At 44.1% G+C, this 27,315-nt stretch overlaps 1 protein-coding gene across 4 annotated transcripts in view; it reads right to left on the reverse strand.

The window, feature by feature from the left end:
* IL6ST (interleukin 6 cytokine family signal transducer) overlaps window positions 1–27,315 on the reverse strand; it is a 612,349-nt gene that overhangs the window by 489,516 nt on the left and 95,518 nt on the right. For 3 of the 4 annotated variants that reach the window (XM_069627291.1, XM_069627294.1, XM_069627292.1), the window contains one exon: window positions 1,895–1,924. The exons of the other annotated variant lie outside the window; for it this stretch is intronic. In XM_069627291.1, coding sequence (XP_069483392.1) covers window positions 1,895–1,924 — 30 coding nt within the window. The remainder of the gene's footprint in view (window positions 1–1,894; window positions 1,925–27,315) is intronic. 4 annotated transcript variants of the gene reach the window in all.

The raw sequence follows: 27,315 nt of genomic DNA on the forward strand, positions 1-27,315 counted from the left end.
TTTTCTTTCTGTGATTAAACATTTACAACACATAACTTTAAATCCTGGGGAAGGAAAATCTCCCAGTACATTAGAAGATCATTTAGGAAATGTGGCTACTATTCACGTTATGTTGAATTGCCATACCTCACGTGTTTGTTTAGTGTGAGGGCCGGTTATCCTGTGTTAGAGTGTATTCCCTTAGCTTTTAGAATAGGCAGGGAATTCCTCTGCAGATTAGGAAGAGTGAGGCATTTTGACATATTTTCTTTAACAATAAAATGGCATTGATGAGCAGATGAGTTTATTTCTCAGTAACAATAGCAAATTCTCTGCATCTTTTTGACACAACAGTGTTCTGTGACCACCTCTACCAATTAGTATAATGGGTTTTTACTTTTTTAATTTTGACCAGAGTAATTCACAGAGACAAATCTTTACTTTTTAGAATTTATTTGATTTCTCATTTCCTGTTTATTCATTGCTCAGGTCGGATTGTGCTAAAATAGTAGCATTCTCTGGGCTACATGGATTATGCCCTAAAGGATTTTACTGGTTAAAAGAGACAAACTTTGAAAGACAGATTTTTAATCTCCCTGCCAGAGGGTGGCAGTTGGCTTAACTTGTTCTTATGCCACTGATTATCCCCTTTGTAGCCAAGTCACCCTATTGTGGCATCTTTGCCCGGATCAACCATTTTGCCTGCCACACGTTATAGCTATAGCCACTTATTGACATGCTGCAGATGAAGTCAGCCTGCATTTTGTTTAGTGTGTTTTTTTTCAACTGGCATGCTGCAGGAACACAAATGAAGCAGGCATAAAATACTGTTAAAACTCAGAAAGGAGTGCTTTAGATATTCTGCCACAAAGGTGCATTTTGGGATATGTGTCCTCGGGCTAAATCTCACATTTATTTTGGAAATAAAGTGCATTATGGGATTTGGGGTCACATACTTGGACTGCCAATGTGTATGGCTCTGTAAGGCACACAAATGGGTCTTGGTTTACAAACCAAGATTCTGGTGCCGAGATAACACTGTCTTGCTTTGCACACTTCTCAGTTCCAGCATTATTATAATTGGTTATTTATATAACGTCCTTAATACCAAAGGGTTGCTAAGCACGGACCGGGATACGAACCCGTGTTGATCTGCTTCGTCTTGCTTCCCAGACAAGTGCACTGCCACTGAGCTATACTACCCGTGCCAAACATTTCAGTAATAAACACTTAAGAGAAGAACACCAGAGCCTACCGGTTTAGTGTGTTCCATGCTTGGCGTACAACTATTCTATGTTTGTTATGGGGGGCGGGGGCCTGGGGCGGAGCTCTTTGTGTCACGGATCAACGCCGCTCCTCCCCTTCTCTTGAACTGGGCATCATCCTCTGCAATGTTCCAGAACCCGGGCGGTGGAGGCATCCTGGTGCAAGAGGCACTGCAAGGTTTTCCACAGGCAAACGCAGGTTTACCTTTACTGCATAAAGAGCCATTCTGGGTAGAGTTAGCATAGTGTCTATTTGCTTGCCTATGTCCGACTTCACCCACTCACGTGTGCCCTTGCTTGGCAGTACAATCACCCACTACAAATGTTCAATTGAATAGCCAGTGACCATAGTAAATATTAAGAATTGCAGGATTCAAGGTTTAGGAAATAAATAAAAGAAAGGACAGTAAGAGCCAGGAATGAGGAAAAGGAAGACTAAAACAAGGCATGTACTTGTGAGATTATGATGCAGGAATAAGGGGAACGGAGAGCAGAGGGTAGAAGATCTACAAAGCTGTAAATGCATCATTGCTCACTTTGACGTGCCCATCTGTTGCCAGGTGCTTTGTACAGAATTACAGTTACTGTCCACATCCTGGCACCACCCTGAAGTCACTAACAAATGGAAAAGCAAAGGACAATTCACTTACATGTTGCAGCTGCCACCGAGGTCCCAGCTCCTGTAAAACAAAAAAGTCTGTAAAACAGAGCTAGCCAAATACAATTGAGCCCTACAGTAGTCTATGAAGTGAATTTGTAAACAAACGATAAAAATGCCACCTAGGAGGTTGCAGCGAGCAATTAAGAAGTTGCGCATAGGAAGCCTAAATGAGAGGTGTGAAGTGTTTAGGCACAGAGCAGCAAAGGAGGAAGTTCAAACAAATGAGAAGCAAGAGAAAAAAAACAGAAGTCAGTCAATATTGAATTTCAATACAAAAATACATTGAAGGAAGCATACAAAAACCTATGATCAATAAGAACGAGATGTTTGGCAAGTTAATTGTAAATATTTTATACGAAAACACCATGGAGAGTGTGCATGAATGATGAATGACATAAGGGTATTCAAAATAGGCCTGTTGGCTAGCAGACAGTGCAAACCAGGTCATAGAGGGGGACACTCAAGAAACATAGTAAAGAGAATGGAGGGGAGAGAGAATGGGGAGGATTGATATGCCAGCGAACAGGGAATTTAGTTGCAATACAAATGTTCATTTACTTGCATAAGACAAGTCCTTACAGGGATAAGGCTGATGGTGGACAGATGAGAACAGAAAGACGAGAGCATAATACCAAGTGAGCTTTGCACCACATTATTAAAAAAAGAAGGAAAAAAACTTAAGTGGTGGAGGATCAGATTTGGAGGTCCACATACCACTGAGCAAAGAACTAACAAAAGCAATGACAGCATTATTTAGCTTAATACACATGTGAAACGGGTGTGGGAGAACAACTAAAATAAATAGCCATTAAAGAGAAAAGGGATTGTGAATCCAGAAAAAAGGGGAGGGGAGAAAACAGTCTGTACTGCATGAGAAACATGCAAAAGGCAGGTGAGCGCATGAAGTGAGAACGAGAGAGACAGAAGGAATAAGAGGGAGGTTGAGAAGGAGGTAAGAGAAACAATGAGTAAGAGCAAGTAGGATTAAGCGAGAGAACAAGAGAGAATGAGCAGGCGACCAAAGGAGAAAAACAAGAGAAAGAAAGTGAGCGAGAACATGAGAAAATTAGACAGTTACACAAGTAAAATAGATGCCAGGCAAGAGTGAGCAAAGATTAGAAGGTTTAAGCAAAGGGAGAAAGAAAAAGGAGATTAGAGGTAGAGTGGCTGTAGAAAGTAAGCGATGAGGAGAGCAAATGCGGGAAAACACCTGGCAAGAGAAGAATAGCAAAAGCACATCTAATAGAAGAGCTAAACTAAAATGTGGAAAAGATCAAGGTTCAAAACAAATATATTAGATCAAGAAGAGCAAAACTAGAGAAAACTATGCACGAAGAGAGCAAGTCCATTTAAAAGATGATGGAACTACAATAACTGCAGGGAAATTAGATTTAGGTTAGAGCTAAGGGAGCAGCAGTGATAGCATAAATGGGACACCAAAATTCAAGAGCATTTTAAGAGATAGCCAGGATAGAGGGATACCCAGCATAGAGGGATGTATACATCAAGAACACGGCAAGTGAGAAAGTACAGGATAACAGCCAGAGCAATGAACGAGCAGAAGAAATGATGTAGAAATAAACAAGTCAAATAAAACCAAAAAGCAAGGACATCAAGGAGAAAACAGGAGCGTGGTCAAGGAGAAAACAGGAGTGAGAAAAGAAGAAAAGCACGAGTATCCAAGGACAGTTATGGTAGAGAGTGTAAGATCGAGAACAGGCAAACAACTAAGACTAAGAGAAAGAAAAGCATTGTGGGCGCGATTAGGATTCTCAAACCATCTATTGCTCCAGTAAAAGAGTTTACTTTCTGTAGCTAGAACTGTGCCTTGCACACACACATCTGGACATGTGTCACCTATCCTATGCTCATGGCATGGATTCCCCTTCGAGGCCAGGCCCTTCTAGGATCAGCTGTGACTTAGAGAACTACTTGAAAGCCCTGAACACGTTGATGATAGCAAGCAAGTTTGAATTTACTGTCTCTTACAATCAGCGATTTACAGGGCAGTCCATCTGGAATAACTTCTTTTAATATTACTTTATTGTCGTAGTAAACATGATAATAAAACAAGCCATCAGATGAACAGAGATTACACATATAGGGCTGGTTTATGTAGTGTCCCATTCCAGCATAAGACACAAGATGCAGGTAAGACACTGGAGACAGAAGGTACAACATGTAGAAGTACTTTATGTTTCATGGCATAGGTTATAAGAAGAGGGAGAGAGCATAGATAACATCCTGCCCTCAGTTGTATCTCCCATCCTGAATGACTCATCCACGAAACCCTGAGTGAAGGGTTCCACCACTAGACAACATTATATGGTTTGCATTGCATGTTGCAATGCAAGCCCCACACTACACATCCCTCTTCCTTATAAGACTATGGGAAGGGCTCAACACACACACAGCCATACCAGACAGGATCCCATGCACAGCAACACATAACCAGCCTCACTGTAACAAAACCACATTCACAACCACGAAAGTTTATACTGCCAACCACGTAGCTAACATTCAAATCCATCACAGGAAACATACCACGATCTATCTGGGACTGCCACCCCCGGATCTCAAAGCTTCCACCTTCGAGGACAAACCACACTGTATAACAGACAACCATCTCGGTGTTTTCACTCCTCACCCCACCTGCCACTCAGGGTCTCAGGCCTACCACACCAGAGCGAGCGAGAACACACACACACACACACACACACACACACACAACTCTGGAACCAAGAAATTCGCTACCACCTAGGAAAAACCCAGCACGGCCGAACTCGCCACCAAACCGTCCTCGCACTGGGATCCTGCCATACATTAAAGTCCTAAAGCTGCCAACCACACCAGAGGGTATCTCTACCATACCACTCCCACAGATGACACACAAAAGCAATGAAAAGAAAAGCCACTAACACGACAAAGTGCACACAAAAAACATAACTGCACTGCAATAAAAACAGTAAGTCTTAAAATGAACACACATGTATGGGGTAATTACTCCCACCCATGTGTGTAAAATCAATAATTGCATGCCATTTGTAAGCCAAACCTTCAACATACACCAAAAACCGCACATAAACTGTATAATGCTCAGATGTTCGAAGACATCCATTGCATACTGCACCACATACATAAAGAACTACAGTGGCAGCCAACTCACTTAAATTGCACAATCCCAAAGCCTAAAATCCATAAATTCAAATTCACCTCAAAATACATTAATGCATTTATGTGGGCTAGGCAAAAACAAAGAGGTAATGGCAGGAAGGTTTAGAATTAATCTTAACCACTGGCAATGCTCTGGGCAACCCTCCAGACCACCGTTCTTCGCCTGCCAAGCCATTACAGAAGGGGAAAGACCATATGCATATCAGGCCTGGCCCTACCCCAGAAGGGGCAGTCCAGCCCAAACTGCTAGGCCACATCCCTTCTGCACGAGACCACAAGCATCCCTAAACATGTTTCGCCCTTGTTGGTGCTCAGCAGTGAGGAGCAGCTTGGGTCTGTAGGCCCAGCAGGCACGGGACCCAAGTCTGGGCATACCCGTCACACTCGGTGTGACAAAGCATGTGGGCTGGGGACACAGCAAACTTAAATAGCAACAAAAAACATCTTCCCCGTCAGCATACTTGAACAAAAATAGTTTATACACAAATTCACAAACTTGTCATCTTATAATCTATAGCCACTAATGAGCCTCTAAATACCTCCTTGTCTAATACTGAAGGTTACAATTCCTAAATGTTAAAAGTGGCTATAGATAAGCTGACAAGTTTGTGAATTTGTGTATAAACAACTTTTTCTCAAGTATGAAGTGATTTTGACAATCCATGAGATATAGCATGGATTCTTTTTGAATAGGTTACAAACAATATCACTTATCTCAGTTTGAATTTTAAGTAGAAATCTTGTGATTAGAAGCCCCTGATGAAGAGTTACTTGAAATGCTTTGTACCATATGTACATTAAATGCATGAATTTATTTTCAATTGAATGGTTATTTTAATTTATTTTTACAGGACCAAAATTCACATAAGCTTGAGATGTCTTCCGGAAACTCTTTGTGCAAGCCACATAGAACTTCAGAGCACAAGCCACATCCAGCGAGTGCAAAGTCCTTTCAGCAGAGACAAAGGTTTCAGAAAAACACAGGCAACACCAAAGGCTCATTGAGGTGAAGTACGAGGGAACCTTCAGCTTGAAAGAGGGGTGCGTGCGTCTGCAGCACCACCCTTGTGTCGTGAAAAGTGATACGACTGTTTGCAGGATAGGGCCTGGATCTCACCTACCCTCCAGGAGGTGATGGCCACCAGAAAAGCAGTTTTCCACAATAGGAACTTGAGAGCCGCCTGATGCATGGGATCGAAGAGACCCCCCACTCCGCCGCCCGCCCCCCCCCCCCCCATGAGCCTCGTCAGTACCACGTTCAGTTCCCACGCCGAACAGGAGCCTTCACCGGCGGGAACGATCAAAATCGTCCTTTGAGGAACTCCTTGAACAGACGATGGGACCAAAGAGAAGACAGTCCGGGAGACATGGTGTAGCGGGAGATCACCGCCAGATGCACCTTGATGGAGGCCAGCCCCCCCTTGGCCAAGTACGGAAGAATCTGCGGGGCTGTGACCCTCATAGGGTTGATATTAGGCCTCTGGCACCACATTGCAAAATGTTTCCACTTGTGCCCATAGCACTTCAGCATCGACGATGGTCTGGCCCTGGCAAGGACCTCCCTGCAGTTCGCCGGCAGCTCGTATCCTCAGATTTCTATGGCTGCAGGAGCCAAGCCGTCAGGTTCAGCGATCCTGGGTCATGATGTAGGATTACGCCTCCTTCTCTTGCCAGAAGATCCGTGACCAATGGCAGCTTGACCGCGGGCGACGCAGACATGCCGAGCAGATCCGGGTATCAAATCTGCCTAGGCCACGCTGGGGCAACGAGGATCCTCCTGCATCGGCTCGGTTTGAGATGATTGATAACTTGCAGTAGGAGTGGCAACAGAGGGAACGCGTACAGGAAGAGACCCTCCCACAGGAAGGAGAAGGCACCCCCCCCCCCCATGCTCCTCGGCTGGTGCAACCTGCTGGTGAATCTGGCATTTGAAATTCACCGCTGTCACAAACAGATCGATATGGGGTCTGCCCCACCTGAGGAAAAGGTTGTACACTTGATCCTGCCAAAGCTCCCATTCGTGGCAAGCGCGCAGCTCCCTGCTGAGGGAGTCAGCGATGTTGTTCTTGACCCCCGCCAGATGGAAAGGAATAAGGAACATTCCCAGGGCGACGGACAAGTGCCACAAATCCTGCGCCTCTGGAGAGCGCCAGGGATCTGGTCCCCCCTGCTTCCTGATGTAAAACATTGTGGTGGTATTGTCCGTGAAGACTCTCACCACCTTGCCCTTGAGGGATGGAAGGAAGGACCTGAGGGCCCAGAACACTGCTCGCAGTTCCAGGACATTGATGTGGAGATCACTCTCCTCAGGTAGCCACAGGCCTCTGGCATGGAGAAGTCTGGTGTGGGCTCCCCAGCCCTCCAGGGAAGCGTCTGTGGTGACTGTCTCCTAGAATGGGGGGGGGTGGGCTCTGGAAATCTGTGCCCCCAGAGATGTTGGAGTGCACTCCCCACCACCTTATCGCTCGATGGAACTCCTCGTCGAGAACAATCCTGTCTGCGAAGCGTCCGGATACCTGGATCCACTGTGCGTCCAGGAATTCTTGAAGGGGTTGCATCCACAACGTGCCGAGCCGGATCGGGTATATGCACGATGACATGCCGAGCAGGGTCTTGATCCGTACCGTGGCGATCTTGTTGCCCAGGATGAACTTTATCCTTTCTTCCAAGGGGGCCGCCAGGCAGGAGATCATGTTGAGCTGGGACCCCAGGAACAGCGCGTTCTGCGATGGAATCAAGCAGGACTTTGGATAGTTCACGGAAAAACGTGTGCTCGATGGTTATCTTCCTTGACTTGGCCAGATGAGCCAGTCATCGAGGTACAGGTACACGTGTATCCCTTGCAGATGTAGATGGGCCGCCACCAGGCACTTCGTGAACACCCTGGGCGCCGACTTCAGTCCGAAGGGAAGGGCCTTGAATTGGTAGTGATTTCCCTGTACAACCAAGTGTAGGAACTTCCGATGCTTAACGTGAATGGGGACGTGGAAATAAGCGTCCTCCACATTCACCGATGATAGGAAGTATCCCCTCCTCCAGTTGGGCGAACACATGCTGCAACAGGACCATTCTGAATTTTTGGGACTTTAGGAACTTGTTTAAAGGCCGCAGAATGCACCTCCAGCCCTGGTATTCTTCTTTACCAAGAAGTATCTGGAGTAGACTCCGGAGCCCCGGAGATGCTTTGAAACCAGCTCCATCACACCTTTTGTTAGCATGGCCCGTACCTCCTGCAGGAGATGAGGGATGTGCTGCTCCTGCCGGGCCACCGTTCGTATCCACGGGCACGTCTGCTGGAATGCTAGAGTGCGTCTGTGGGAGAGCGCATCCAGCACCCATCGGTCGGTGGAGATCTTTCCCGACTCGCTGACAAAGCCCACAAGCCGGCCTCCCACCGGTTCAATCCTGCTTCAGGGCCTGCGTGCCGCCTTGGGAGCGACTACGATGGTGGCCATCTCCGAAAGCCTTGGAACGACCCCTGTGGGCCTCCTGGGTCATGGAATGGGAGGCTGGAGCTATGAGGACGAACCCCCCCGTCTCCCTGCCGAAACCCTTAAACGATCTTCCAGATTTTCCTGAGGGACGAAAGTAAGGGCAGTGTTGCTGCAGCGTGCCTAAGGCTTGGGCTGTCTCCTTGTTGGTCTCGATGGCCTGCAGTGGCTCATCGACTGCCTTCCAAAGAGATTGTCCCCGAATGGCATATCCAGGACTCTCGTCTGAACTTCCTGCCGAATGTTGGTGGCTTTCAACCAGCCACGATGACAGAGGCAGATGCTGTTCCCCCATCTGTCGGAACCCCATGTCCACGATGTACAGGCCAGGCCCACGGTGATGCCACTTCGCCCTCTTGGAGGATCTCCAATGGCTCGACCCATTTTTCATTGGGGAGGAATTTCAGCAGTGGGGCCATCTTGTACCATAAATTCCTGTCGTATCTGGAAAGGATCGCCAGGGTGTTAGCTGCTTTGACTGTCGTCGCCGAGTAGATCACCTTTCTACCTACAACGTCCAACTTCTTCCCCTCGCTATCTGGGGTAACGGAGGCTGAAGACGATGGATTGGAGGACTTCTCCTTGCAGCACCTGAGAGAACAGAGTCTGGGGAAGGCTGCGATCGCAGACACTAGTGTGCGGACTCCGGCACCGGGTACTTTTTCTCCAGCCTGACTCTTTTCGCTGGGGCTGAGGAGGAATTGGTCATCAGGGCCAGCCCCTCATCCCCAAACGTTGTCCAGGAGAGACACTGCCAGAATGGTCTTTTCACCTCCGGGCTCTGGTAAAGGAACCCTTCATTTTTTGTCTCTTCTGGCGTCAGCTGGAAAAGTTCTGATGCACGGACGATCATGTAGTGGATCGAGCCCATTTCATCTGTGCGAGACGCTATCGGTGGCAGGGAAATACTGCCGTAGTCCGCATCAGTCTCTTTATGCCTAGGTGGGGGAGGGTATGAGGCGGTTGAAGTGGCGTGGGATGCCGTCTCCTCTTCTTCGCCGGTGGGGGGCCCAGTGTCACCGGAGCCAGCGTCAGGGGTGCCCTCTGCATCCTCCTCCAGATCTCAGACACAAGCGTGTGGAGGGATGACAGGATGTCCAGCGACTTGTCCCTGGGAGGAGGGCCAACGCCTACGTCGATCCCCCTTCACGATTTTGTCATTGTCGTTGTCGTTTCCCACGTACTCCAGGACTGCGTGAACGGAAACCATGCCCTCTTCATCCAAAGAAGAAATGGCTGTGCCTTGGAGCACTGTGGAGGCCACCACTACCCCCCCTTACGTCCTGAGGGGTGTCTGCCGGGCTCGGGTCTGGCATCCTTTTTCCCGGTGTCTTCTCCACCAGCTTGGCCGACACCTCTGCAGGCGCCCTAGGGGTCTCCTGGACCACGTCAGCCCACTTCACCTTCTATAGGGCGGCTGCCACCAGCTCAATTGACAAGGATGACTTCTCCTGGACCACATGGGCCTTCCGGGGCATGTCCGACACCTTACTCTGTGCCTTGGCTCTCTCCAGTTTTTCCCGCAGCTTCCTGGGGTTAGCCGATTTCCTCTTGAAAGAGGAGCTGGAGCGATGGCTTCCGACTGAGGCAGACCACGGAGATGAGCACGCCCTGCCCGTTGCGGGACCCACTTGCACGGCGACCCAGACAGAAACTGACTTGCGGTGCTTGACCTTGTCTTGGGCCCCCACGGATGAGGCATCCTCAAAGTACTTAAAAGCACGCTCCTCAGATCGGCCAGTCCTGGGTGAGGCATGCCCCTGCTTGCTACACAGGGTCGAGGCCTTGACGGTGAGTGATGCCGACAATCTACTGTGCTGATCCTTGATGGTGCGTTTGGAGAATCCCAGGCAAATTTTGCATCCGCTTTCTTGTGATCCGGATGGAGTCAGTAGAGGCACTGGGAGTATTTGTCCACAACAAACACATTCCTCAATCCGCAGCTGGAGCAGAGCTTGAAGAGAGAACTTGCGTCCTTCTCCTCCGACATGGTCCGGCATGCGTGTAGGCTCGATGGCCTTCTGGAATCTTCAATGAACTAGATGATTCCTGCCCTTGAGGGGCAATGAAAGACACCGACAAACAGATATCCGGTCGACAGACGAAGAGCGCACGTGCTCCATTTCAGGGGAAAAAAAATGTAACTTTTTGACGAAAAAAAGCACAAAAATGCAGAAAAGCTCTGGGAGCAAAACACAAGGACTCCCAACACTTGAACGTGCGGTAAAAATCTGAAGAAGCTTGTCAGAGGAGGGGCTTAAGGAGAGGGCAGTCATTGGCTGGGGGCAGTCTGACCCAGAGCTCACTGATTGGTTTATAGGAGAAAGACAATTTGTAAGTGAAAGTGAAACGGTTTTTCTTTTACCAAGGATTCCTGGCCGGACAATGGGGAATATTAATGAGCATGTGAATTCATGCCAGAGCCCATGCTGGAAAACTTTCCCTACAAATTGATGTAAAACACTTGAAATACATTTTTCAGATTTGACACTGTCCCATTCACACATCACACTGCCCCACACAACCACAACAGCAATAACGTCATCAATTTCAATTCTCAATGTCAACATTACATTAAATATACGCTAGTGAAACCACATAGTCCTACATAAACTGCCTGCATTATCTATTGTACATTGTACTGTAGAGTATTCTATTAATAGCCATTTTCCAAAACTCAACCACACTTGAAAAATGAAGGAAAATGGTAGAAGTTGCTTGTCGTGGGCGGGGGCACTTATCTACGGGACATCAAGGTCAGCTTCCCAAACTGATTATCTGTACAGACCATAGCGTAATACATTGCACCACGGTCCGTCCCCCAACATATCCATTGCTATGCAATTTCCCCCAAGAGTGGTCCATTCACACTGTATAGATTTAAAGAGCACTTGCCATATATGCATATAATATTGTCCTTGGGTGTGATGTGGTCTTTGCAGGCTATCCTCTTGTATATCCCTTGCTTGATGACAGCCCTGTTTGCGGCACCCATGTCTATAAGTACATTAGGGGAAATGCAGCTCACCTCCACCTAGCCCACAAAAATGAACAGCCACGAAATATTATATAGATCCAGATGTTGCAGCCTCCCCATTTGCACAAGTCAAAACTACCTTCTCCATCACCAACCTTGGGGATTTTGCTGTCCAATCCAGCTTTATTAGGGTCCTGCAAAAGCAGAAAAAGGCCAACAGAACAATGCAGGCAAATGGAGTGTTGCAGAATACAGTACATTTAAGAAAGATAACCATTTAGGAAAGCACTAGTCGCCATGCTATAAAGATTGATAAGTATACATTTCTTCACTCGGTCCAAAACGTCCAGCGTTTTCTTAGTATTAGCAGGGTCTATATATCATGTAGTATGCCATCACATATCTCACTGCATGCATATTGAAATGTGGTGGCCACCCGACACTAGCCAGTCTGGTATTTCATTCCCCACTTCTTGAATTACATATAATATTTCAGATTTGTGCCTCGTCAGCCTATTTTTTCTGAAGTTCAACTAAGGGCTTAGTAAAACCATTAAATCAAGGATCAGGAGAACAGATGGAAATCAAGGAGTATAAAACGAACTAAAGCCAAAGCACACTAGCTACCACGTTCTATTAAAAAAAAAGCAATGTACTGTGATTTCCTGGAATACAAGAGGATTCCAACATCTGTATAACGAGTTTCCTAACCCGCTAGAAGACAACTTCTGCATTTGTTTAAAAGAAACGTGGCTGCGAGAAGTCCCAACCAGAGATGGCTACCTTATTCGGGATTAACCACAATGATAAAAAAATAGACACTGGATGGGAAGTGAAAATCCAAACATCTTTGTACAGGGACCTGTTCTGGAGCAAACAATCATACGATGGGCCAAAAAAACAAATGCTCATCATCAATACTGATTGGAATCCGACAAAAATTGTAACTGAGACATATCCGAATTCAACAACAACTTTGATCGACAAAATGCTACTCTGGTGCGAGTTTAACAATAATGGTGTGATTTGAACTTTGCCTGGGCTCTGAAAACTTTGGACCAAGATGCAGTGGGGAGGAAGATACATAACAGAGGCATAAGCAGAGGTGCTCGCTGGAAAGAAGCTCTTGAATCTTGCAATTGCGAGATGGTAAATGGAAATATCACAGGAGATATTCCTCCAAATGATACGTGGCATCGAGACGGCAGTCACAAAATCCTAGATTACATTTGGATTTCTGCTAACCTGTGGCACAGCTTAGATGAAATAATCGTAATTCCAACTCTAAGAAGTGACCATGAGGCATTGAAACGAACGTGGCAAATGGACTGTACACAACCCAGTCAAGATAACAAAAGGACATGCTTTCAATAAATAGTAGAGGAAATAGACAGAGTTAATCCCTCACAAATTGATGACTTAACAAGAAGATTCTTGTCATCATTAACATCGACAGACGACCAAATAAATTATGCGCCGCTACTGCTACAACTTACAACAAAGTCGAGTCGAGCGAATTGCACGTTACAAAATAACAAATATGCTTGGAGTGCGGCAGTTAACGCAAAAAAAACCTACGCAATGATATCAAAATCCTAAGGAAAAAACTAGGGTCGCTGGAGAACTTGCAATTAAAAAACGAAAGCAAAGATTCGAAAATTGGCTGAAATTGTTCAACCTTTTACGCGATCAAGAACGTGCCGAACTAATTTTATATTACATAAAAATGCTCAAGACAAGATAAATATGGTCAATCTTGAATAGTGGCTCTCTGAATCAAGGGGCAACACCGATAAACGGTGTCACCGAAGCAGATTGGATTAAACACTTCAAAGAGGTTTTCGTAAACACGTTATTAGAAGATCCGCCAGAAGAAAAGAAAAAAAAAAAACCAAGAACCTTGGGACATTTGCGAAACAACTGAAGACATAATGCAGGCAATATCAAAGCTGAAATATTCCCGAGCACCGGGACCAGACGGTCTCACAAACATGATGCTGAAACACCATAAAGAACATTGGCCAAACTTCATTGAAGTATTGTTTAGAAACATTGCAAGATGTCGCTCCCACAATCTTGGGCCAAAGCAGTGATTGTACCGATTTTTAAGAAGGGTAATCGGGAAGATCCTTCGAACTATCGCCGGAGTTGCCCTTCTCGACACTATTAGAAAGATCTGTGCCACTTTTCTACAGAAAAAATTGACAAAGTGGGCTGTGGAAACAAAAATTCTAGACCGTCAACAAACCGGGTTTACTAAAGATGTTGGCACAGAGCTAAATCTAACACTGCTGAACATACTAAAATTAGAGGCAATGAGAAGAAAGACCAAATTGTTTCTCACTTTTATAGACAATGAATATACTGGAGCCAATTATGGCCTTACACCAAAACACAAGTATATGTGTTAGACTAAACAAAAATGGTGATTTGTCGGAAAGCATTGCAATAAACAAAAGGTGTAAAACAGGGCTGCCCGTTGGTCAAACTTTTTATAGCTGATATTCCTGAGGCACTAAATATGGTCAATTGTTTTCACAACCCGGTACGAATGGATGCCACCCCGATTGGTCTACAGAGACTATTAACAGCTCTACAACATGATCTACACAAGAACCAGTTAGCAATCAATGTTGGGTAAACAAAAATTCTAACTTTTGGCTCCAAAACAGGAAAAGGGAACAAATGGAATGTAGCTGATGAAGTTATTGAAATTAAATCCGAAATATGATGCCTAGGAGTCCTCTTCAATACCGCAATTCGCAAATGAAGTTGGGTAAATGATCTAATTTGTCGAATGATCACTTTTTCTCTGCAAAGGGCTAAATTTCATACCGAATATGGGAAGTTCACAACTATACCAATCTGGACCTTCCATCTGCAGAAGGTAATTTGTGCAGTAACATTTGGTGCAGAAGCGGGATGGAATCTTGATTTGAAAATCTGGCCATATTTGGAAGGGATATTTTGGCGACGAGTTCTGGGGTTGCCTAAAAATATTTCAATGACTGCAATCAGGAATGAATTGGCCTTGGAACCACTCCACGGGACGGTCCTGTGGAGATCAATTTCAGTTTTGAGGAAAATGAATTTGAGCCATTTACCTCCAGCCTATGAGATTCTAGCACCTCGGCCTAATCTGCCATATTATGGACTGCTAAAAACTTGGACAAAAGCCTTAAGGTCTATTCTTGATAAAGCAGACAAAGATAGAGACACTACTCTTGACTCCACAACTGGCTAAGAAAATATAGAAACAATGGAACTGGATACAGAATACCGAGAACTATCTAAAGTTACCCACATCATTAGATCTAGGTGTGACGGCAAATGGCCTAGAAAAACTACCAGGATACTTGAAACAATGTCCTTCAAGACACCATCGTGACAAATTTATGAAATGGAGATTAAATGCATTGAAAAATAAAGATTTTTTTTTTTAAAAACACAATAAAGAGACTAAAGATGATAAATGCAGACACTGTAAAGTAGCATTTGAGTCGACAAGGCATGTGATAATCGAATGTATTGCGGAGAGACCAAAGAACAAAATATCTGCAAAAGTATGCTCTGTTAAATCATAACATGGAAGAATGGTGGCAAACGATATTGAGTGGGTACAAAGTTCCATTGACATGTGCAATTGTGGATTACCTAGACAGCTGTTTAATATGATGTCAAGATAGGAAAATAGCTGCGGATTCCATTAAAGGTATTGATAAAGGTTAACTTATTGATCAAAAACTGTCGAGATTAACTAGATAAGTGATAAAATTATTAATGGGATTTTTGGTTCTTTTTGTAACAAAAGTTTGTCTATACTAAATGTGCACAATAAAAAAAAAAATGAAAATAACAAAAGCATTAAACTGAGGCAGTACAAGACTCCACTTTTAGTATAAGGCCATACCACCCCAGTATAGGGTAGCGTAGACAAAGCAGCCAGGCTCATCTTAGGTGGGAGAGAGGGCTGCAGAAACAGTACAGAGAAATTGTAATACAAATGGTCAAATGAAACACTGGCACTATGTATTGTAAAAATAAATGGTTTATTTAAATACAAATAGGCTCAGATAATTATAGGCGGAAATAAGTATCATCACAAATCACATAAACGCATAATAGAAAAACACGACACTATGCTTGTAGGTGCACAGACCAAGCATAGAAGCTAATTTGGAACACCTAACAGTAGTTCTAGGTAAGTCAAAACCAATAGTTACTTTTAGATTGCTTCTAGTAATACAGTTGTACTGTGACGCTCAGCAAGGAATCACATAGTAAGTCAACTGCACAATATACTTTTCAGAAACGTGGAAAGCTTATTCCTACAACTCCGATTTAGGATAACCGTTTTCTATGAGAGTTGGACGTTGGGGTGTAATATTCAATTACAGTTGCATTTCAGTTCAGAGACTAAGGGAAGCAATAACAAACTTATTTTTGGATAACACAGTTATACTCAAGGTAAGTAAAACCTATATACTTTTGTAAGGAGCTACCAGGAACCTAAAAGGTTAAGCAGGACCATGGCAGTCTTACTCTGGACAGGCTAACAGCAAGTCAGGGGAAGCAAGACCAAATTGGAGACACTCCTACAATTATCCCAACAGGAATAATAAAGTGAAACCAACAGCATTACTTTTGGGAAGGGAGGAACCCAATTCACAGCTGAGTAACTTACACATGACCTACATTGTTAGAATGGTGAAACAGTTTCTAAGGAAAATACGACTTTGAGAATACATATTTAAGAAGACATACAGCTCATTTAATGTAAATAAATTCTATATATATTTTTCAGATTTGCAAAGCATATACAAGGTAAGTAATAACATTTTGTAACTATTCACTCAGAGCTTAAAGTTACCAACTAACTCATTAACAGTAAAGTCAACATTTTAACACTTGTTTTACTTTTCAAGGCAGACCCCTAAAGTATCCAGCCCCTCCCAATTCTAGTACATGGTTCTTTTTGTATTTTATTTTTTTATTTGTTCATGGTTCAAAAAACCTTTACAAAAATGTCTCAATGTTTGAATAAAAACATTACATTACCAAATTATTTACATTCAAAACACTCTGATCAAGACTTTCAAATATTTTTTTTTTTTTTTAAAAAGAAGTTCATCAAGGTATTAATATTAGACACTCGTCTTATAGACATTAAACACTAATTTCTTCAGTTCTTAAATCAAATCATGTTTCTAGGTCGGCTTCGATTACTTTAAAAAAAACTAACCCGTGCAAAGATCAGACGTTTATAGGTACCCCAACATCAATCTATTCCACAAAAATTCAAATGCATCAACAAAGTCAATATTTACAAATTTCATTAGGAATTTTGTTCTAGCGACCTTAAAATGCTTGCATTCGAGTACCAAATGCTTAAGTGTTTCATTCGATTCGATGCACCTCGAAAAACAGCATGCACCATCCTGTTTTTTATCAATTCGGTCACCCCAATGTTTGGCACGTTCTCTAGTGCGAAATTGGTTCAATCTGAAACACATACTGCACGAGTGACAGGTTGTAGGGGAACATTGCTATATATGTGTCTCGAAGATCTCTCTTCTGTGTAAACATTGCGTACTCAGTGTATGTATAGTAACTCTTCATTCCATCTAATGTACGGTTCCAAACAAGTTCAAACTGTTTTTTTCTTAACATACACAGGTCTAAAGCATAAGTCTTCAGTTGTAAGCTGCAATTCACTCAAAACGTTCTTCATCCTCTTGTGGTACTGGATGATTGAGCCTGTGCCATTACCATTTATAAAACTGCGTGGTAATCCTGATAAAGGGAATTGTTCGTTGGGTCAAGCATTTTTGCATAATTAAAGTGCGCCATTCTTTTCTACATGATAGCGATATTAACTTAAATTTGTGTCTATCCATTCCAAATTACATCATTAAAGAAAGTCGTAGTGCAGATTTCATCAAACATCCTTGCAATACATCGAGTTGTTTACCAAGGTCATACAGGCATATATCGAGAGCATACAGGATCACCGGCTCTACCCTTAGATTTACAAATACAAGCAATGGTTTGTAAAGAAAATTTACAATATTTGGGAAAAATAAGTTTCATTTGACTCAAGAGAGGCCTTGTTTTTGACTACAGCCTTTCATTCCAGAGCTCAGCAGATTATGTGTTAGAAAAAAGATACCCATATAAGTCATCTCAACTAATGGGGCAATGTGAATTTCATTCAATTTCCCACTATACTGCTTTAGTTTCTTCCCGGCACTAAAAACCATCATTGTTTATTTTAGTTGCATTAAGACTCAGATTGTGCTCATACGCATACTTTTCAAGTTTTATTTGCAAACCCGATGTAGTCAAATAAAATAATGTTGTCAGCAAAGGCCAACCAATGTAGCCTTAACTGACCACATTTTACTGCAAACACCTTTGAATCAAGCCACAAAGCATCGAGGCTGCATAAATATAAGTTAAACAATAATGCGGCTAATTAACAACCTTGCTTCAGCCCAAGATTGTATGAAGTATCAATATGCAACTGTACAATCCAATATATCAAACTTACAGGGATGCCAAGAGCAAGCATTTTCCTCCACAGCATATTTCGTATAACAGAGTCAAACGCATTGGTCATGTCAATACAGGCAATATAAACCAGACATTCACCTTTTGTTTTTGTGCCGGCTAATATATGTGGTACAGTGGTGGCATTCAATACTGTGCTCATGCCTTTTCTGAATCCTGTTTGGTATTTAGAATAAACATCAAGGGATGAAATATATCTCTCCATATCATACAGAATCAAAAATCGCAAATACTTTAGCAGCTCCATCCATAAGCGAAATTGGATGGTAATTTACCGGTTTACCTGGATCGCCTTTTTTAAAAATAGGCACTATAATAGATGTCACCCACGAATGCAGTATTTTTCGAAGTATGCATGATATTATCAAATTTAATTTTTAAGATTCCTGCCCACAGTATCGGGTTAGCCTTATAAAACAAGGCAGAATTCCATCTGGTCCCGCCCCTTTAGAGTGATTAAGCTGTCCAATCGCCCCCTCTGTATCTTGTGCTGACCAATAAATTGCTTTCTCTTCTATGCCGAAGGCAAACACAATTGTACAATCCTCAAAGCGCTCGGGCATACAATATTTGTTCATTATATGTAGTTCCCAATCCTCAGCAGAAGTTGTATTTGATGTTAGGTTATTCGCCAATGAATTTGGATGCCTGTGAATTGCCCAAATACGCCGCAAGTCATGTTTACAAATTGATCTTATAAGATCATAATTTTCTTGATTGTATGCCGAAACTTTGATGCCTCCGATTTTATTTATAGTCTTGAGAAATAGCTTTTTTTTTTAATCACATGAAAATGGTATTAGGTTATCATGTTTCAATAAACAATTTTTATACATGGTTCTCTCAGAGGCAGAAAAGGGACCCTAGTGGTCTAGGAGTCAGCAGAAGGCAGGGTGAGATAGGGCTCCATTGCAGGCAAAGTTAGGAATTCCAGAGGAAGACTGTTCAAACAAGTAAGTATTTAACGAGAGTTAGTTGAGGGTCCAGGGACTTCATAGAAGACACCCTAGGAGGATTCCAGCAGTGGGCACGAGTAAGCTGGACGGTCACAGAAAACACACCAAAATTACACAGGACTCACAAGAGACCCAAGTTAAGCAAATCCCCAAGCCAGCACAGTACCTCAGCACAGAAGATTTGGCAGCAAGAGGACTTCAGGATCTGCAGCCAAAAACATGGTCGTTGAATGCCTTCATCAAGAAGACAGAGGAAAGGACACTGGAAAGATATTTGCAGCAAGGATCACAGGGAGGGCTCCAAGCAAGGTTTTCCTCACAGCTGGATGCAGCACTGTGGATTTAGCGGCTTTTTTTTTTTTTTTTTTTTTTTAGGAGCACAGAAGTCAGAATATCGTTGGTCAGATTCTCGTCGTATGCAAGATCCAGCACTCTGGTGAGGGGACTTTTCGGACTCTATTCACAACTCAAGAGGTCCAGCAGGATCCCCACAAAGTTTCAGCGATATTCGGAAGACCGTGCACTCCCCCAGGGTATTGGGGTATTGCAGCCCTGCAAGGTCACAGCACAACATGGGATGGCTCAAAATCCAGGTCTTCTTGAGTCCAGTTGGTATTACCAGGCTCTGGGTTGGGGGTCGTCCGTTTCGGAGTCCCCAGGTTGATTGCAAGGCAGGCCTACAGCAGGCTATCCGGTCAGTGGAAATCTCAGCCACATTTCCTTAATCATCCTCTTTGGGTTTGGTTCCAGTTGTCGACCATCTTTTCAGCGTCCAGGATTGGACTTTGATTGGCTGGGTACCTGCATAAAACAGCCTTGCAACATTCAAACTTGTGCAGGTGGGGGTTGGCAATCCTTTCTGGAAAGCCTGCCTCCCAGTTTGAATTGGATTCTCCCACTTGGGCTGGGAGAGAAAGGACTGCAGAGTTTTGTGCTCCTCTCTCGCTTCCTGCCCACAGACACTCTGGAGCCTGGCTGGGGGGTGGGGAGTCCACTGGACTGCCGCCAAAGATATTCAATCACACAAAGGAATTTCCCACCCCTGATCAAGTAAGGACAAGGAACACTAAAATGGCGAAAAAAGAAGATGGGCCATTTTGGTAAAACAAGCACTCATGGATGAATTTACCGGGGCTGAGCAAACTGCGCGCGGTAAAGGTGCGCCAAATTAATAAAAAGGTTCACTGCCACCAGACATTAAAGGCAAGTTTGTCCTTGTAACAAACGTAAATTAACAAGGGGGGTCCTGGGAGTCCCTCTGCCAGACATTAGTCCTGGTTGCGAGAGACTTACCCAGAGTCTTTAGCTCACTATCTTTCACAGAGAAGAAACATCCTAAACATATCAGTCTTTGTCCTGCCCTGGGGCAGTCCAGCACCGAAATGCTAGGCAATTCTCCTCTGAACAAGAGTACCAACAGCATCCCAAGACACGTGTTTCGGTCTGGTTGGACCTCATCAGTAGGGAGGAGCTGTGCCTCTCTAAGAATAGTGAGCAAGGGGTCCACGTCTGGATTCCGTCTGTAACAAACGTTACATTTAAAATGAGAATGGGGATACATGGTGTCCCTCCAGCAATCCAATGGGGGGGAGGGGGGGCTTGTCTCACCCAGTTAAATGTAAAAGAATACAAAGATCCTTTTCATCAGGAGAATGTGTCATTAGTATGAAAATCTTACCTAACATGCCCATGTTTTCGGTCTGATAGGACAAAGTTCTGGGCTGTATGGTGCATTACTGTACTTGCCCATAAATGCATTCACTCAAAAGCACCAGTTCTATCCTTGATGAACTCAAAATTAGATACAGTTCTGTACTGTTTCAGCAATCATTCTAGCCCCAAATGCAGAATAACGTTAGAATTCCCTAAATCCACTATTATAATCTTGTAATCCATCGATCAAAGTCTAGCCCACTCTGAATATGCATAAATAAAAATCAATATTTGGGCAACAGAAAACTAATAATGAATACTACTTTCCCTAACAGCCGTCTCATCACTGAAATGATCTGCCCATCCCTGCCCATGATCATGGTTTCATCTTTGAAAAGTAACAAATTATGCATCATCTCTTAATCCAGGGATATACAAACCACAGTACTTTTTTAGGTTTCTTATTTAAGAGCACACTTTTCATGTTTTCTTAATCAGACGTATTCCATGGAGGACAAACCCTTTTCCAGTCTCTGCAGACACATTAACACTTACCATTGATTAATACCTCTCACAGTCAATATTACCCCAACCCTCTTACCTGTTCCTATGATCACAACATTGCCTAATCTTACAGCCAAATTTGACAGTGTAGGTGTCAGTCTCCCTGCACGTCTGTCTTGTCATGTATAATTATACATGACCAGACATGTAGGATACTATGCAAATTCCTCCTTCACTAATCTACGAGTGTTCCATTCCTGTTCATGGACCTCTTTTTCCACTTCACGTGAACATTAAGCCTTCAAACCTACCTACCAGTCACTTGTCAGGTCAAATCATAGATGAAGTCCAAATTCTCATTCTGTTGGTGCTGCACGCCTAGGCTCACTATGCAGCACAGCTATTCCTGTCAGTTCACTCCCATAAAAAGAACAAGTCAACCAGAATCCGCACTCCCATTGTAGTAGTTTCTTAAATTGAACCTGCATGATCCTGCATTAAATTTATTTTTATAAACACGACTGAAAACAGTTCTCCAACATATCTGTTCTAGGTATGATTCTCAAAATATTTTACTGTGCAAGCTTTCAACAAGCACAATGTTCAGCCAGCGGTCTTTCACGAGTGCTGACCTCCAATGTGGCTGCACATAGGTCCGGCCTGTTCCAAATTGTCATTCATCAGTAATTGCACCGCAATCACTAAATGAATTCTGGTAACTGAAGTAATATAGGGAGCTGTAATCCACTCTCTCTCCCCCCTCGCCATTACACAGTTGCACCCTTATTTGGGATGTGTAGAAAGGGGTTGAGGGGAAATATTGGGCAGTGTGGTACTCCATAGTGAGGTAGGATTCCCTCCTTTGCAGTTCCAAAGCAATTGTTCTTCTGTAGGTGGAAGCTTACTCTGGTTCCCAGCTCTCAGCCTTGCAGCCAAGCTGGGAATGACCAGAAGTCCTTGCAGTATTAATTAACTGGACTTAACCTGAACAGAATGACATTTTCTTAATTTTGAAAGAGGTACAAAATTGGAGAACAGTGCTGAGCTGTAAGGCTAAGAGGGCTGGAAACCAAAGGCCAATCCTCACTGAAAAGAACAGGGATGATACTACGGTTTATGCCCCCTTGGTGTCCATACGGCCATCGAGTCCATGTTCCCCCCAGACCACTATCTTCCGTTGGGAAGGAGTCTCGCACAGGAAGAAGTCATCACTTCCTTTCTTGTTTGACCATAAAGTGATGGATGCTTCAGACTCCACGCCTCACTATAAGACAAGAGTACCACATTGGTAGTCCCTTCCGTTGACTAAGCAGGCAGAGCTGCATTACTCACCTTAGGACAGCAGGTCTCCCGAAAACAGCACTAGTAGCCACTTAACAGGCTTTCCGGGTGTCTCAGAATCCAGCTCTCCTGAAACATAGCAGATAGTATGCTCCTCGCACAGAATTCTACACTAATCCGTACCAGTGGGCATCTTCCTGCACCACCTTCTTTACTGAGGCTGCAATCTCACCAACAGATGTAGCTTCACTCAGCACTTGCACCAGTTTCCTCTCTGAAGAACTAAGCAGGGGTTGTCCAGAGGATACTCCAAGGACTTTCTTTAATCCATTTATTGTAAATAAATGCGTAAATTATTTTTTTCTTTACAAAAAAAGAATACACAAAAACTTGCAGTATCCGTGTTGCAGATTTATCACCTGCACTCTGCGTACCTTCAACAGCTGGGAACTTGAGAGCTAATTTTACTCATAACCGTACACTCACCACTAGACCTCATCGCACTGGATAACCGTAGATTTGAAATAAGAATTGCATTGGAGAAACTGGACCGTCATGAAGCTGTTATTTTTCCTCAATGAGCTCCAATGGCACAGCAGAAGGCAAAAAAGTTGTCTATCTCAAGAAAAGACCATATAACAATCACAGAAGACTAAAAGTCATAACTCCCTGCTATCATGTCACTGCAGTAAAATATTAAAATGTTATTTTGCTGCGATGGCGTCACACCTGCACACTTACGGTGCAACATTTCCTGTTTCCCCACACACTTACCATGCGCTGGAAAACCAAACCTCCCTAGTCTCTCCACACATCACTCCTGCTGACTTCTCAACACCGCTCAGAGTCAGCCAGGTTGCATGGGAAAACAGGAAACAAAGGCCTCATTGAGAAAATGGCCCTACTCTTTCTCCCAAGATGCCTTATTGGTTGAAAGATACCCATATCCAACATAAAAGTGCAACTCAGTGATTGTCAGCCAAGAGAAAATATTCTCTTGGGTTGGTTACCTCACATCATAGCATGCACAACTTGAGTGTCACTCTTGTTGTCCCATCAGATGTGATTTGTCGATAGTCATATAGAATTTTATATAAGTTTTACAGCAGCAGCCATTTATGAATCCTACCTTTAATATAGCTAAAAGCTGGTCTTCAGCTTAGGCAGCAAATACAGTTAATGCCTGGCTGCATTTTCTTCCATAACAGGGAATAGTGGGCATAGTACAATTTTGCTGGCTGTAATTTGGTCAACTGTGGTAACTGGGTGGAGTGGGTTTTACTAGCAGAAAGTATTTTCACCTTCTATGATGGGAATTTCTTTGAAGCCCGTGGAAATTTACTACCCAGCAGTATTCAAACCACCTGTTCTGTAATGAGGCTGGTTATCCCTAAGGATATAGTGACCAAATCAAGGAAGAGGGGTTTAAGTTGAGGTTGCAAACCTAGCAATATGAAACTAGCTAGTGAGAGCCCCTGGGAGAGAACAAGGCCAGAACTCTTAGCTCACAAAAAGACCAAGGGAAATATTTACAACTCATCAATATTTGTTACTAAAATATAGCGAACAACAAAATCCATCAATACTCGAGATTTGCAATTGCATAAAAAAAGATATTGAAAAAAGCCAAAGCTTTAATAAAACAAAAACATGGTTTTGTTTATTTATTTCAATACCGCACTTAACCCTCAGGTATCAAAGCGCTTTGGCTTGGTTACAAATGCATGTTAATTCACAATTCAATGAGTAACAGAAATACAGAGTTACAGCTACATATCAATCCACAAGTCAATGAGTTACAGCGAACAAACGAGGAGGAACATTGCGGCCAATGATCCAGTTTTAGGGCTACAATTGCTGGGAGAAGAGCCATGTTTTTACCCTAGATCTAAAGGCCCAGAAAAACGGTTCAGCTCCGATGGCAATGGGGAGAGAGTTCCAACATTTGGCTACTAGCACTGGGTAGCTTGAGCCCCCTGCCATTTTTACATTATACTTAGGTATATTAAGGCATTGTAGGTAGGATGATCTGATGGGTCTGGTGGAGGAATGTCTTGAGAATTTGTCAGTTAAGTATTGTGAGGCTGTGTTGGCCAAACAGTTATGAGTAATGACGAGTGAGCGTAGTTTGATTCTATCTCTTACTGTAAACCAGAGTGAGTTTCGTCTGAAGGATGACATGTGACTGGAACGTGGTATGTTCAGAGCACAGAGAAGGGCGCTGTTCTGTAGAACTTGTAATTTATTCGGGTTGTGCTCAGTAGAACCAAGAAATAGGGCATTACAGTAATCCAGTTTGAACAGGATTAACGCCCTTGCTAGTGCGAGGCAACCGTTGGTGGATAAGAAAGGTTTGCAGGCGTTGATTAGTTTGTTAGTATATGCTGTTGAAGCTGTGGAATGTACTTGTTTTTTGAGAGAGAGTGGAGTCTAGATATAAACCAAGGGTTTTCACCTCATTGGCAACTTTGATGATATTGCCATCAATGTTAAAAGAGTTGTACCTAGGGTCGAGTTTATTTAACCGGGCTTGAGTGCCGACAATCAGGTGTTCCGGCTTGTCATTTAGGCAGAGGCTGTGAGTTGCCATCCATGCCTGGATTCCAAGATAGATTTCATTTAGATTCATAGTCTTTTTCGTAGCAGCCAGCGAGTGTGATGAGGATCCGAGTGTCGTCTGCATAATTGTAAGTAACACCTAGATTATCAAGACGATCAAATAAGAGCTTTGTAAATATGTTATAGTGTTGGTGAAACAACATCTTTGAGGGACACAATGGATGGGAACTGGCTCAGCCACTGCTGTGGGGGCGAAACTCTGGTGGTCCTATCAATGAGGAAGAATTGGATCCAGCTGGTGGCGATAGGGGGGGAGGGGGCTGCAGCAGTGGATAGTTGTCTAGTAGGAATTTGGTGGTCGACAAGGTCATAAGCCGCTGGTAAGTCCAAGAGGAGTAGGATGGCCAGGTTGAACTTGTCTCTAGCTTCATCCATTTGGATTTTTAAGTCTAGGAGGGCTGTTTCCGTTCCATGCTTGGGTCTAAAATCAGATTGTCTTAAGCCTAAGAGGTTATTGCCTTCGAGCTTTTTTTGAATTTGTAGCTAGGCTACTCTATCTAGTAGCTTTAAGAGGAAAGGAACCATTGTTATGGGATGGTAATTTGTCAGCATGTTTGGTTCTAAGTTGGGTTTTTGAGGAGAGGCATGACCCATGCCTCCGAGATTATTGGGTACCTGTCAGTCATTAAAGGACACGTTAATCAAGGTGGTGATGAAGGGTGCCAATTCAGTAGACCCATCCTTGATTGGAGATGGACAGATATCGCCCTGGCAGTTAGACGGTTTAAGGCCCGCTATTATGTTTCACACTTGTTCAGTAGTTACCAGTTAGAAATGTAAGGGTGGGCAAGGCGGTGGATGAGTGGATGGTAGGTTTGCGTGAGTGAGCGTTAGTTTATCTGAATTTTGTTTTGTGGTAAGGCCATCTTGTCTTGAGAGCGCTTTCTGGATGTTGGCGCACCGAGTTTTGTCTTTAGCGCAATCAACCGGGGGTGATGCAGGCGAGTCCTGTGCTCTTAAGATAGAGAAAAGCTCCTTAGTAGCAGATTTGGCTTTCTGAATATTCAACATCATCAGGTTCTTTATAAATGTCGATCCTGCTCAATGTAACTTTAACCCCTTAAGTAAAGAGGACAAGGTATTGCGTCCTCTGCACTAGGTTCCCAGTGTGGTGGACAAGATAACTCATCGTCCACACTGCTTACCTTGTGGGGGCGGGTGGCGAAGGACCGCCCTCCACTCCCCCTGTTGCTCCCTCGATCTCCCCGACCCCAAGGCGTGACTTACCCATTCGTGCCTGGGCGTCGGGTTTGCTGCGGTGATGACGTTGGTGCATGCTACGTGCGCCGATGTCATTGGGAAATTAAATTTACATGCTGAAGCTGAAAGACTCCACTTTTCAACGAACCCTCACTCAAGGAGATTGCTGTCAAGGATCCTCAACTAGAAATAACCACTGGGCCAAAAGCCAAACGGGCCCCCACCCCAACCATTTAAAAAAAATAAAATGGGACACTGTTTTGCCTTCTTTGGGGCAGATTGGTGCTGTTTTGCACCCATTTGTCACCAAGAAAGGCAAACAAAAATATATATTTGGGGCAGACTTGGGGACATCAGGGGACTGGACGCATGCTGTGGGAAACCGCCCCCCTCAGTAGCCCCTCCCCCCCACCGAGGGGAGGGTGAGTGTCTGGCCCAATTTACCAGCCCTGGGAAGCAGAAAGGAGCACTAGGACCAAGAGGGAATTAATTTTGAGAATGTTGGCAGCCCATGTCAAACTACCATGTCAAAAACACAATGTTGTTTTACCTTCTTTGGGGGCAGATGGGTGCTGTTTTATACCCATTTGCCCCCAAGGAAGGCAAAACAACATTCTACTGCATTATTAGTGGCACACTTGGGGGCATCAGGGGGCTGGGCCAGCCCTCTCAGGAATCCCCCAGGGGGGGGGGGGCACATCCTTTGTTTCCCTGGGGGGGGGTAACATTGAGGCAGCACCCCTTCCTAGATGTCTTTCCGGGCTGTGTTACATTTCTTCTCTCCGGAGAAGGATGGGGACCCTGCCGGAGCTCTGTGGGACCGCCGCTGGGCTTGGGGACGTTCAACCCACATGGGAGACAGGCACCAGGAGCAGCACCCCCGGCTGTCCTGAGATCTGGCTGGGTCGCGTTACAACTTTTCCATCCTGGGAGGGACGGGATCCCTGCTGAGTCAACTCATGACCGCTGCTGGGCTGGGGGGCAG

This window comes from Ambystoma mexicanum, chromosome 6p (genome assembly GCF_040938575.1).
Source record: "Ambystoma mexicanum isolate Mex_15411 chromosome 6p, UKY_AmexF1_1, whole genome shotgun sequence".
NCBI lineage: Eukaryota > Metazoa > Chordata > Amphibia > Caudata > Ambystomatidae > Ambystoma > Ambystoma mexicanum.